Genomic DNA, 14,023 nt, shown 5'->3' on the forward strand with positions numbered 1-14,023 from the left:
ACACTATGATCCCAACCACATAAAGGTTTCCCCCATATTCCCAAAGGACAAAATCCTTCATTCACATGAAAAGCGCAATCACATCCACTCTGTCTCAGGACAACCTCCTTCTCCTTCCCCAGTTCTTCCCTGCCTCCAACACCGGCATCCATGATTGCTACCAAGGAGCAAATGCATTATCTTTCTGTTATACACTACACAGTACATCCCAGGGCCAAATATCTTCCTCCTAGTCACATTTCTCTGCTTTTCAAGGTAGAGCTGCCCCATTTTCATTTCAGGGAACCTAGCTCAGCCATTATTTTTACATACGAGCTCCTCTAATAAAGGCATAAAGTCTAACTTTGAATCCACTAAAATTCTGCTTTGGAACTAAAGCATTACCAGAAGAAAAAAGAATTTGGTACCTGGTTTGCTTGATTCTTGGAGATAATATAACCTTATACATATCACCAGGAGCTAAAACCTATGAACTCACACTTAAGTCACAGGTACATGAAGGCCACATAGACACATGCTTACAAACACTCTCATTACTGCAAAGAAAAGAATAAGAGAAACACAGAGGAAAGGCAGGCAGAGTGACAGAAACACAGGACATCCTGTTATTAGTGCTATATGCAGCAACATGTACAGAGAACACAGAACACAGTCTTACACATTCACAGAGCAAACCTGAAAAGCATACACTGAGTTGCTGGGTCTCCACGTCCCATCCCCTGCACGATGTATACACGCATGCACACACATCACAGCCACCTACACAGACCCGTAACATAGGCATTGTGCACACACCCACACATGTACACACCCTGTATACACACAATTGCACACACACAGAACAAGGGCTTAGGTTCCTGCTTCTCCAATGTCTCTAATCTTGCCACCACCCACAGAATTTGTCCCTGCCCTCCAATCCCCCAAAACCCTAACTTTCCCTTTGGCCTTTTTCTCCACACTCAGCTGGCCGCTTTCAAGGGGAGCCTAGGCAGAAACATTGCCACAGCAGGATGAGGAATAGCGTTGGATAGAGAGCAGAGAAATAGAGGACAGTGCTCTGCACTGGGAACATGAACCTCTAAAAACAGTCCCTGCCATGACAGGCCTCTCTGTGAGCCACCCTCTATACTTATGTGCCCTCACCTGATCCAACCAAATCTGATCCTACAGGGCCTGCCTGAATCCAGTGCCCTTTCCAATCTCCCCTCCCTTCTTTCACAGATTACTTTATCAAAAGGCCTCTCTCCTGTCCCTGCTCCCTATCTCTGAGGTCCCTTCTCCCACCATCTCCATCCAGTTCCCCATCTTAAGCCTACCACTCTTCCCTTTTTGAAGTCTGGCGAGTTCTCTTCCATGTTCCCATTCTCCAGCTCTCTCTTCTCCCTGGCATACTCTCCCCTCTCTTGAAACCTTTCTCATTGCTCCTCTCCCTTTTTCTCCCCACTTTTCCTCTTTATCTCACTCCTTCCCTTTTGAGCCTTTCTATTCCCACTCCGGACCAGGCAGGGGCTCACACCTGCCTAGTCCAAAGGTGTTTCATACACAGTAGGATTCCAAGGAGCACACACACACTTTCTCCCCTCTCCACTCACACATCACCCACATCCAGACACGCCCTGGACACCAGTCCTGGGATTGACACAGATACTCAGGCCAAAGCTAGAACACACATGCAAAGACATACACCTGCCACCAGGGACACAGAAAATTCTGTTCATGCATCCAGTCACACATTCCTACACACAGGAGACTGATGAGAAGTGAGCCCCAACCATAGACATGCAAGCTCAGGGTCAGGGGTGACATGAATCAGTATGGCCATGGATTGCCCCACTAAGATAGTGGCTGGCCCAACAGACCCCTAGGCAGGAAGAAGCAGCATAAGACAGGACACGCTTTGCACATGGCTGGCTGCACATGTGTGCACGAGGAACTGGGCCCCTTGTGCACATGGCACCCACACACAGGGGACATGAGCAAAGACATGAACACACACGCAAACCCACAGGCTGCCCCTCTAGCAGGGGCTTCAAGACCCCCCTGACCAGCCGCCCCCGCGAGCTTGTAACCGTGTCCCCAAGAGGCCGTCCCGACCACCCGACCTCCACTGCACCCCCCCCCTCCAGTTACCATAACTCCCCCCACTCGGAAGATGCAGCGAGAACATGCGGAGGGAGCAGCTGCCGCCGCCGCCGCCGCCGCCGCCGCGGCTTCCCCACCCCCCTCCCTGCGCCCACGCACACGCGCGCCCCCGCCCCACGCGCGCGCGGCCCCCCCACGCGCGTTCCTCGTCCGCCCGGCCCCGCCCTTACCTCGCACCTCCCCCCGGGGGGGCTCGGGGGTGTCCCCGGTGGGGGAAGGGCCCCGCCCCTGCGCGGGGGAGGGGTGGGGTGCGGAGGGGGGAGAGGGGGCGGTGCGGCCCGGCTTGCGCCGCCCGGCGCGGTGGGGGCGGCGGCGGGGCCCGGGACGGCCCGGGCGGCCGCGCGGTGACGGCCGCGGGAACGGCTCCCTCCGCCGCCGCTCCCGCCGCTGCCGCCGTTGCCCGGGCCCCGCCGCCGTTGCTAGGCGACCGCTGCTGCCGTGGCCGCCTCTGTCACGAGCCCCGTCGCCCGGAGACAGCGCGAGAGAGACGGGGGAGGGGGGTAAGGGGACCCCCCAAACCAACCGGGTCTTCCACCATCCCCTCTTGAGCAGGACCCCCTCCCCCAAAACAAAATCGCGGAGGAAAGGAGGGCTCGCGGCTCCACCCAGCAGAGGAGGAGCCCTAGATTCCAATGCCCCTCAAAGGTCCGGCGACCTCTCTCGGGCTGAAGAGTCCACAGCCTCAGCAAACACCTTCGCAGATCTAAGCCCCAAGACTTCAACGACCCTGATGTCTCCTACACATTCTCCATGTTCTCTACACATTCCATGTCCCTCTGAAGACCCCAGTCACCAGCTATCAAACTTTGACTAAACCCTCTCCCCAAATATATTTATAGCCCTGGAGCCCCTCCCAGTCCCATACAGCAACCTCCACATACTACCCCAACTTCAAACACACATGGTGCCTCCACCCAAGACCCATGCCAGAGACCCCCAGATTCTGAGGACTCAGGGTAAGGAGAAAGATGGAGAATATGTGGGCAGAGCAGCCAACCACAGGACATTTGATAAACATGCTCTGTGAGCATGTGACCATTCTGGCCTGGGCACAAAGGTATACACACACACATGCAGAGAAACACATGCACCAGATATGGACATTACATACACATAGACACAAATATGAAAGACATCACACATATTCTCTGTACACATTTCACAACCACCACCTGGATTTGCCTCAGAGATGAGCTACCTACACAGACCCCTGGTCGGAGGTTTCCATAACAATGACACACATCCCTGACCATCCACTCAGGGTCCCAGAACAGGCCCCCAAGGGTAGAGAGGTCTGGACCTATCACAAGGTGGCTGGAGGGAGCCAAAGGATGTGGAAAGGCCACTGGCTCTCTAAAGAAGAAACTGAAACCCTGGATGTCTGAGGGGTGGGGGATTTGGTAGGAGAAATAGATCATCTGAAGGTTGGAGGGATGGGGGATCTGGATCCCAAGTCCTGGGAGGGAAATACAGAGGAAGGGGGCAGTGGCGAGGGGGTTTCCGGGGACTGAGGGCGTCTCTCTGCACCTTGGCTGCAGATCTCTGTTCTCTGCCTTCATATCCCCTCACTGTTCCCATGGAAACCTTTTAAGCGAACTTCTCAGGAAGACAAAAATCTTTTTTTAAATGACTAAAGGGGGGGTGGGGGGGCAGAAAGGGGGAGGGAGGGGAAGAGACAGATGGAGAGAGGGAGAGAATTGGAGAGACAGACTGAGCAGATATCTCTACAGACAGAAAGAGATGAGAAAGGAGGGTCTAATGAATTTCCACTGGGAGCAGAGGGGAGAGACTGGGGAGTCAAGAGGGGTACAGAAAATAAAGAGAAATAGGGAGGAAAAGGGGGGCGATACAGTTGCAGAAAATAGAGCAGTTGGTGAAAAGAGAAAAAAGGGGGCAAGAAAGAGGAATGGGCCACAGACCTGCAGATCTAGAAGAAGAATCCGGAGCAGGGGGTGGGACAGAGGTCTGGGGGGAGGGCGGGAACTAGGTCAATCTCTCCAAGATCCCAGACCAAGGGCTGGGAGGGGCAGGGACAGGAACACTCGGACAGGAAGCTAAAGATCTAAAGAGACTATTTTTAAAAGCACCGGGAAAACAGTCAAACTTCGCTGCTGGAGAGGAAAAAGGGAGCGAAGCAGAGCAAGGACGCGCTGGGGTTTCTCACCCACAGCCTCTGTCCCGCTCCACAGCCCAGACGAGGGCGCCGTCTCCTCTAGAGTTGCGAGACTCGGTCTCCGCCTCCTCCCGCCCCTTGCCAGCGCCCCCTGTGCCCGACGCCCCCGCGCCGCCAGCCCGACCACCTCCAGCCCTGTCCCCGCGACTGTCCGGGGCACGCGAGCCTGCTCGGCCGCCGTACCATGCTCGCCGTGGGGCCGCCCCTCCACCGGCACGGAGACTGTGCGTCTCAGCAGTTTGTTGCGGCTGGACTCGCTCCTCCGGTCCCGGATCAGGAGGGGGTGTATCTAGGGGATGCGGGGGTGTGTCAGACCTCACTGGCCCGCGCCGTCCCTCCTCTCCCGCCTCCTCCACGGAAGGCTGGGCCCCTTTCCATTCCGCCTGCCACCTTCCGCCCCTGCCCCTGCCCACTCTCGCCAGGTGGCTTGGGGTTTTCTTTCCCATCTCCCCGGTCCCTTTCTCTCCCTCTTATATCTTCCCGTTTTCACCCTTTTCTTTGCTCCCTGCATTTATCTCGCAGCACCCCTCAGAGAATTCTCCCAAGCCCTTCTCAGATCTTCCTTCAACTCCTCAGGAGTTAGCTACCTCCTGAACCCAGTTTCCCCTTGACCTTCAGTTCGTCCATTCTCCCTTCTTTTTTCCCAACCTCCCACCTCCCTTACCCCTTCTCTCCCTCCGAGCCTGTCACGGGGGTAGCAGAAGCTGCATTTATAATCAGGATCCACAGCTTGTCTCCCTCCCACGGCCAGGCTTGCGGCCAGACTGGGACCCAACCTCCCCTCCCCCCAGAGGGCCTGGTCACCTCCCCCCACCTTTCATCTACTTCCACCCCCAACCCCCCCACCCCCATCTCTTAGTTCCCTTGTTCCCTTAGTCATTACCTTTCCCTAAGCCTCACCTCCAGATCCCCTGGGCAAATATGTCCAACCCTCCAGTCCTACCAGGACTCACAAGATCCAGAGCCCACCCCCACCAACCCCAGCGTCAATCTCACAACCCATCCAGTTCCAAGTCGAACTGTTCATTATCCTAGTTCTATCTACTTCTTCCCAGCTTCTTCTCCTATCACCTTCCTACCCCAAACTCTAGCCATTCCTGTTGCCCCTCAGCTGCCTGGTCACTGGTCCTCTCAGTCAGTCCCCATTTCTGTCCTTCCCTCACTGCTCCACCCACTGTCCTCCCTCTTTATCCTTTCACCAGTCCCTATTCCTATTGGTTCTAGTTTTCCTAGTCTCCAAATCCCTGGTCAAGGCTGATGACCACTAGTGAATCACTCAAATGCCTTGCAATGTCTAAAACCTAAGACTCCTCCAGAGAGTCACCATGTCCTCTCCTAGACACCTATTCTTTACTCTGTGGTCTGGAAAATCTCTACACAGCTATCTCCACACACTCATCTGCCTCCCAGGACCCTTCACACCCTGATTAGCCCTAACTGCAATTCTAGCCTTGCCTCACAACACCATCCCCAGTAGCTTTCAGGTACATCTCTCACCACTTCTTAGCCTTCCAGGCTACCTACCCTATCACTCTAAAGCTTGTCCCCCAAACACCCTCAACTGCTGAAATCACACCTATGGGGCATCCACCCTTCATATTTGTATCCTGCTTCCTCTGAGGGACCCTCTGCTGCTAATGCTGCTTCTCCCAAATCGGAATCCACATGACCCTGGCTCTCAAATCTTATATGGCCACCACCTCCCATAAGATACATCTGTCTATTTCATCTCCTTCACTCTGGCCAGTCCTTGCCTCTACACCTTTAGGTAACTCCTATGCTCTCAGTTCCCCTCCTCCACAGACATCTCCTCCACTATATTCCTTCTTGATATTCAATCAGTCCCAACAAACCTCAGTGTTTCTCTAAACTCCAATCTCAGGCACCTGCAGTCCTCACCCCATTCAAGCCAAGAACTAGTAACATCTGTATCTTTCCCAGTACCCTCCTGTTCCTTCCACTGTCCTCTGCCTTTTTTCTGAATCCCTCATTTCCCCTTCCTACACTATGCTCAGGAGAAAGGACTGGTGAGTGATGAGTCTTGATCATTGGAGAAGAGGAAAGGGGTCCTCAGGATTACTTTGAAGGGGAGACTTCCCATTTCTTCACCCTTTCTCCAAGCCCTTCAGTTTTTCCTCCCTATTCAAACCTATCCCACAATATGAACAAGATAAAAACAGAAGGCACCCCCATATCTTTAGAGCTATATTTCCTCTCCAAAACTGCCTATGACTTTCAAAAGACCCCCAGGCCAAGATGAGAGAATGTCCTTTTTATCATACCCCAACCCAAATATCAATGCTACCCTCTTGCTACTGCCTGCAAATGTTTCTCATTACCTTCTTTTTGTCTACCCTTCACTAAAAGGACTCTTCCCATTGTTCTGTCCACATTCTCCCAAGTTACCCAGTGTGGTCTCTTCCCAACCTCCTCACCCTGCTCACCTCGTCCTCATCCAGCATGAGCAGCTGGTTCCCCGAGATGATGCAGAACCGAGGGTTCCAACCAGGACGATCATACGGGGAATGAACGTATTGGGTTCGGTGCATAGGGGGTCCCCGTACATCTGGGGGATGGAGACACACAGAAACAGTAAGGGATGTTCTATGCATTTGGGAGCACAGGCCTAAATGGCAAGAAGCAATTCCACAAAGTGGAAGAAAGGAACCCCACCCGCCTTGAGGAGATCATAGTTGAGGGTAGTACTTAGCAACTTTAAAGGAACAAAAAATAAGCTTTTACATCTAGAGGAAAAAAAGAGGAATCACATCACAAGAGGCTATGAAGACTTGCAGAAAGATTTCAGGGAGGGAAATATATTACGACAGAGAGGAACACAATTGCGGGCAGGGAAAGGTAAAGGAACTATTCATCCACTTGGGAAAAATATAAAGGTGGAGGTGCAGTGCAACTGGTAGAAGAAAAACAGGTTGGTGACAGGAGTCTGAGAAAAGGGAGGGCACTCATCAGATGGACTTAGAAGGTGGAATGAATGTATTGGGAAGCAAGTTTGACTTCAGAGGGTATCTTTCTCCTGGAAGCAGGGAAGAACATAGAGAATTTAGGAGCAACTCTGGGAACAGAAGCACTTGTATGTAAGAGAGTAAGGAGAAAACTATACACAGCTGTGGGGAAGAAGGATGAAGTATGTGGATAAGAACATTTGGGTCATGAGCTTTTGAGAGCTAAACATTTGGAAAAGAGGAAGTGGAGGGCTTTCCTATTGATGGAGAGACCTGAGAGGACCTCCTCCCCCATCACTTCTTCCCCTTCACCTAGTCCTACCCTGATCATCCTTTGGGAAGGTTCTGGTTCTTCTGGTGGAAGAGAGAACATGGCTTTTGTCATCATCTGGCTATGGAAGAGCCAGGGTGGGAGAAGGTGGGAAATATGTCCTTTGGATGAATAGACCAAATTGATGTCTTTCCCCAGTCCATGTCCAGGCATTAAAGATTCAATACCAATCTCCTCCTCCCCATCTACTGCCCATGGATGGAATGAAAGCCAACTCCACAAGTTAGGAGCCTTCCTGAGGCATAATGAGGAGTTTAAAGAACAAAAAGAGTATGGGGGGGGGGGGGAGAAACGGAATATCCAGTGACATAGAAATCTCCAAGTTAAGAGCTGGAGATGAGAACAAACCTACCAGAAGAGAGTAACAGCAAATCAGGGGTGGCCCATGCTCAGACATGCCCCAGGGTCTCTCTTCCCCATTTTTGCTATCCTTGCCATGCCCCCCCCTTCAAAATTCCTCTTCTTCAAATTCCATTGCCACACACCATCACAGGGGGACAGGGGGACAGGACCTATAGGAACGTAAGAAGTCAAATTGGTGTCAGCAAAGTAACAGAAATTAGGCTTAAGGTATCAAGAGTAAGAAAGGGTTTAGAAGCAGAAAAAATAAAATTCGGTCCCATTTATGGGATAATTAACATGGGCATATTGCAGCAGAACTGATCTTTTAGTTTCATTCCAACAGAATGCCCTGAGTAGGAGTTTTGAAAAAGTCCAGCCCCTGTCTGTCTACAAATATACCAGTCAAATTTACTCAACCTGCAGATCAGATGAACCCCCCAGAACATAAATGTCTATAAACGGCAATGCTCTGAAACTTTTACTGTCTCAAGGCCGTCTCAGAGACTCAACAGTCTCTAGATACAATGATCACTGATACCCAATCTGAGACCACAGACATTGCAGGTAACATGCCCACTGCACTCAGGCACTTGGTTCACCCAGATGAAAAATCTGTTGATACATGTAACTAATGGGAAGAGGTGGTTTGAGCTGCAGTTTAGGGAAGCAAGTTTGACTTCAGGGGGTATCTTTGTCCTGGAAGCAGGGAAAAACATAGGGAATTTATCTTCTGGAAACAGACAAACATGCATACAGACTCTGGAACTTAAGCAAGAATGAAAATGATCTGGGAGGCAAAGGAACATGGCTGAGAAAGAGGGAAATTTTACCAGAATGAGAAATCCTGTAAGAATTCAGATAAGGATCCTTTATAGTCCCTGTTATAAGCATCAAAACCCTCTCTATCTTTGCACCTCAAATATCCAATACCCAAGAAAGTAGAGAAGACAAGAAAAGAGGAATGCTGATAAAAACTTGGGGTACAAAGGGAAAGTCAGTAGGCACAGACTGTGGTGACAAGATGGGGAGTGGGACTGGAAATAAGAAGATGGGCCAGGGACAAATAACAGGAAGTATCTAAAAGATAAGGAGGAAAAGATGATGATAAATGCCTAGGGACAGGGGAATACACCAAAAAGGCTCAAACACACATGGGGCAGAAGAAACAAGGAAGACCTAATAGGGAGATTAAGACATGGAGGTCAAGAAGGAGTTCAAGAGACATGGTATAGATATAAGGCGGCTACCAGATACAAATGCAAGAGAGAATGGACATCAGAGTGGGAACTGATATGGGGGAAGGACAGAAGGGGGACTCATATAAGGAACGGACATCATATGGGGGGAAAGATATAAGTGATGGACAGCATAAGAAGGGAGGAGGAATGGAAATAAGGATATGGGGTGGGGGAGGGGGTTAAAAGTGGTGAGATGAAGAGCACAGATAAGACCCCTAGGGTTGCATTTTACTTATTAAGGAACTTAATGAGGGTCAAAGTGGGAGCAGGATCCTAACCTAGTCCCTAACTTGCATCACTCAATCTTCCTTGTATCTGCCCCCCAAAAATATACACATAATTTGGCCCTTCCCCTACCCTGGCCTCCCCTCCCCCAATCCTTTCCCTCTCTCCTCTCTTCCCTCCATCTGGACCCTCCATCCCCCCCCCCCACTGCCTCCCTCTCTCTCCATCTGGCCTCTTCTTTCCTTTCATCCTCTTCATTTTATAACCCCTACCATTCTAAGCCCCCCACGGTATTCTCCCCTCATAATCTTGGCTTCTCTTTTCACCCCTATGTTTTCATTTCTCCTTCTCATTTTCTCTCCTAAGACTCTGTGCCTCTATTTCCTTGATGTTTTCCCCATCCCTCAGCTCCCACCGCCAAATTATTTCTGTAGCTCTTCCCCCAACCCTATCCTCCTACCTTTCCACCCCTTTCTGGCGCTCTCTTTCCCCTTCGTTTTTCTCTAAGCACCCTTCAAGGCCTGTTTCCTAGCCCCTCCGTTCCTTACCTACCCCTATCCCTCTAGCTACCAGTCTCTCCTTCCCCATGGCTCCCACCCCAGCCTTCCCGGTCCTCCTCTCCCTCCATTTCAGCCGCTCCCTCCCTTCCCTAGCCCTGGCTCTCCCCCGCCCCCTGCCCCTCCCCCTCTTGCCCCCCCATCTGGCCCTCCCCCTCCCCCACCACCGTACCTCTGAAGGGGGCATAGGACATCGCGGGGATGCTCCCCCGATGGATGGAGGCGCGAGACCTGCTCATCAGGCCTGGGGGGAGGGGGCGGGGGACGGGGGAGAAAGAGAAGAGAGAAAGAGGGGGAGAGAGAGGGGGAGAAGGAGGAGGAGGTGGAGGAGGAGGAGGAGGAGAGAGGAGGAGAGAGGAGCAGAGAGGAGCAGAGAGGAGGAGAGAGGAGGAGGAGGAGGAGAATAAGAGCCAACGGCAGCAGCGGCAGCAGAGAGAGAGAGGGAGAGAGAGAGAGGGGGGCGGGGGAAGCGAGCGAGAGAAGAGAGCAGGAGGAGGAGGAGGAGGAGGGAGAGACTGCAGCCCCCATCCCTACCCAGGGAGACCCAGGGAGCGAAAGAGAGTGAAAAAGACCCCTGCCTCAAACACACATGAGAGCAAACAGTCATGAAGATGCAGACCCCAGACCCTGAGATTCACAGACCCCAGACTCAGAGAGATATAATTCATTCCCAACCACAGGCAGGTTAATTTGAGACACAGACCCCAAATCTAAAGGGAAGGAGATCCCTGATATAGGAGGGGGGGAAAAAAGACCCCAGACCCGTCAGAGGGGAGTCAAAGATCAAGATCTTAAGGATCCACTCTCAAAAGGTTCTTCACAGCCACAGAAATCTTAGATTTCGGGCCCTGTGATAGTGATTTTAGAGACTAAAACCTGAGACCTAGACTCAAGAAAAAGATGAAACCCAGATTAGAAAGACCCAGACCTAGAATTAGGTCTCAGAACTCAGGCCCAGCGAGAGATCTGAGACCCCAAACTCAGATCCCAAGGGAGGGTGGGGGAACCAGACTCAGAGACTGTTTAACTCTGAGAGAAATTCCAGTTTTAGTGGGAGACAGAGAAAGAGACACTTAGCTAGCCCAGACCCGGAATTTAGAGACTGAAAACTCATAATAATTTGAAAAACCTCAGGGAGAGTGACCACTGGATCCTGAAACACAGAAGCTCCCTAAACAACATAAAAGAAACTCAGTCCTGAGAAATATTCCAACACAAATATTGGAAAACCCCTCAGAGATCTGAGATAAGCCCCAAATCCAGAGATCACAGGAGACCCCCAACTCCAGGGAGGTAAATATGAGAGAACTCTGACCTCAGCTTGGGAAACTCCCAGTCACAGTCACGCCCACCATATCAGTGACCCCAGAGGGAGGGGGACTATTGGGTAGCAGAGTCTTTTTGTCTGTTGTCTCCTCCCACTTCTCTGGCCTCTTATTGGCCCCTCGATTTTTGGGTCACTGAATGTGCTTGGGCCCCAGGGAGGTTATGTAGGGCAGGTCCTGGCTCCTTGGGGGATGGGTTAAGGAAAGGAGACCCAAGGCTCAGAGGTGGACCAATCCTGCAGAGGAGAGGGGACAGAAGGACCATCGCTACTCTCCCTAACCTGCAACCCTCAACTCTGATTCACCAGTCTACCTCAAGCTTTGGGTTTTCAGTTAAGAGTGCCCTTAAGCTCTTCCCATTATCCTATATCCCACTGACAGGGTCTCACCTCTGTCCGATTAAAATGCATCTCTCCTCACCTAGCCACTGTCATGCCATGCCTTCGCCTGCCTAATCACTGCCCCCTACCCAGGGACAGCTGGCATCTCCTCAGATCATAGTTGTTCATTCATCAACCCAGGCACAGCTCAATCCTAATTGAACAGGGGGCGCTCTCTTCACCCCTGAGATTCAGTCTTCTCAGACCCTCCCACTCCTTAAGGCCTCTGAAATAGTGCTGGGGCTGTTACTAGGCACATTCTGGGGTATAAGGACTTCACCGCCTGACGCATAGAGTCTGCGGGGTCTCCGACCCCCCTGGTTCTAGCTTTCTCATCACGTGGCCTGTGGGACTGGCTCGCGATTGGCATCTTCGCATCATTCCGGGAGGTAGAACCGCTCGAGCGGACCCGCCCCCTCACGTGACAGTGGAACGCCGCAGAGGCTCTCCTCCGCCAGCCACTGGCGGGTTTGGGTTTCACGGAAACGGGCGTGCCATTTACGCGCACTTCTGCGGATCCAGCTGTCCATTGGCCAAATCCCCTTCGCTCCTCCCTAATCAGGAGGCGGGGCAATCCGCGCCACGTGAGGGCCAGGATTGGCTGATTCTGGAAACTCCCGGCCCCCTAGCTTCTACTGTCACGTGGGGTGCGCTGTTTTCTTATCACGTGGCTGCCACCCAGGTAAGAAGAGGCCCCTCTTCTTGGGTTTGGGGTCCTTTCTCCGTGTAATGTGTGGCCTTTGATATCAGTCCTCCTTTATCAGTATAGGCTGCATGCGGGGCGGTCGAGCGTCCGCAGCTCTACTCGGCGGAGGGGTGAGTGCCTGGCCCCGCCTCTCCCCTTCCGGTCTTCGAAGTTTAGACCACCCCCCGCACCCCAAATCCCAGGGGTTGGCCCGCTGAGGTGTGAGTGAAAACTGAGTCTTGGGCTTAATTTTCAGGGACATTTTCCTTCAGTGTGCAGAACAAGAAGGGCAGAGCCTGAGGCTCTATCCCAGCCAAAGCATTCTGGGGTGCCATTTCCGGGGGTATTTGTGGGGAAGAGACCGAATTCGCCCCCTGTTCTCAGGCCGCTCTGTTCCTGTCTTGTCTTTGGATGCCTGCGTTGCTGCCTGTGGCCTCCCGCCTTCTGTTGCTACCCCGAGCACTGCTGACCATGGCCTCTGGAAGCCCACCGTCCCAGCCCACTACGGCATCTGGCTCTAGCTATGTTCCAGGATCGGTTTCTGCAGCCTTTGTCACTTGCCCCAACGAAAAGGTCGCCAAGGAAATTGCCAGGTGGGGACCTTGGTATAGAGCTAGAAAGTATTGTCATGAAGGGAGAATTGGGGGCGGAGGAGAAGGTTGGTTCTTCCTGCTCTCCATCTTTGGAAGCCATCTCTGGGCTGCCAGAACAAAAGTCCTTTTCCCGGGGCACTCTGAATGGGGCTTTCTCTTCACCTTCAGAGCTTTGGTGGAGAAGCGCCTAGCAGCCTGCGTCAACCTCATCCCTCAGATTACATCCATGTGAGTCAAAAGAATTGGAAGGTTAATCTAACTTTAGAGGCTGACAGGGAGCCTTTTCCTAGGGGAAAGTCTTTCATTCCCAAGACTCTCTCTCCCTCTCTTTCTCTGACTTCTTCAGCTATGAGTGGAAGGGAGAGATGGAAGAAGACAGTGAAGTGCTGATGGTGAGAAACATCCCCCACCCCAAATTGCTCCAGTTCCCTTGACCTCTGATTTCTTTCACCTGAGATCACTCTGATGTCTTGATTCAACAGTGTTTTACTTTGCCCCTTAGATGATTAAAACCCAAAGTTCCTTGGTCCCAGCCTTGACAGATTTTGTTCGGTAAGAACTTTTAGATAGGGGAGAGGATGTGGTATTGTGGATTGGGAATTGCTGAGCAGTCTGCAGTTGTCTGAGGGGTGGGCTTCTTAGGGTAAATATTTGAGTAATCATCCTCCTTCCCTATTTTTGCAGTTCTGTGCATCCTTATGAAGTGGCTGAGGTGATTGCCTTGCCTGTGGAACAGGGGAACTCCCCCTACCTTCACTGGGTGCGCCAGGTCACAGAGTCAGTTTCTGACTCCAGCACAGTCCAACCATGATGAGCCCTGTTCCTGCCATGATTCTTTTTTTTTTTTTTTTTTAATTATCTACACATGACATTACAATGATCTTGGCAATTCATACATTTGTATCATTGGGGTCTGCCATGATTCTTTAATTAAAAAAAAAATAACACTCTTGACTTCCACGTGATGATGATGACTGGGCCCCTAATAAATCCTGTCTGGTTCTTATTGCCTTTTGCCTTAATTTCTTGTCACATATGCACATTTGGTTAGGGAAAGTCAGAAGTGTAG

The 14,023-nt window shown here is 51.8% G+C and overlaps 1 protein-coding gene across 4 annotated transcripts; it reads left to right on the forward strand.

Moving 5' to 3' along the window:
- The first annotated feature begins 12,291 nt into the window (after nt 1–12,291).
- Cuta (cutA divalent cation tolerance homolog) lies at nt 12,292–13,960 on the forward strand. 4 transcript variants are annotated; one of them, XM_027943623.2, is made up of 7 exons: nt 12,301–12,358; nt 12,441–12,492; nt 12,746–12,954; nt 13,123–13,182; nt 13,301–13,346; nt 13,457–13,506; nt 13,639–13,960. In XM_027943623.2, the coding sequence occupies exons 2-7, from the start codon at nt 12,451–12,453 to the stop codon at nt 13,763–13,765; spliced, it is 534 nt and encodes a 177-aa protein (XP_027799424.1). In that variant the 5' UTR covers nt 12,301–12,358; nt 12,441–12,450; the 3' UTR covers nt 13,766–13,960. The 4 variants fall into 4 exon arrangements, with proteins under 4 accessions (XP_027799428.1, XP_027799424.1, XP_027799425.1 ...); XM_027943624.3 differs by having other exon boundaries at nt 12,315–12,358; nt 12,446–12,492; XM_027943627.2 differs by lacking the exon at nt 12,441–12,492 and having other exon boundaries at nt 12,292–12,358.
- The last annotated feature ends 63 nt before the right edge of the window (nt 13,961–14,023 follow it).

This window comes from Marmota flaviventris, chromosome 6 (genome assembly GCF_047511675.1).
Source record: "Marmota flaviventris isolate mMarFla1 chromosome 6, mMarFla1.hap1, whole genome shotgun sequence".
In the NCBI taxonomy this organism is placed as follows: Eukaryota; Metazoa; Chordata; class Mammalia; order Rodentia; family Sciuridae; genus Marmota; species Marmota flaviventris.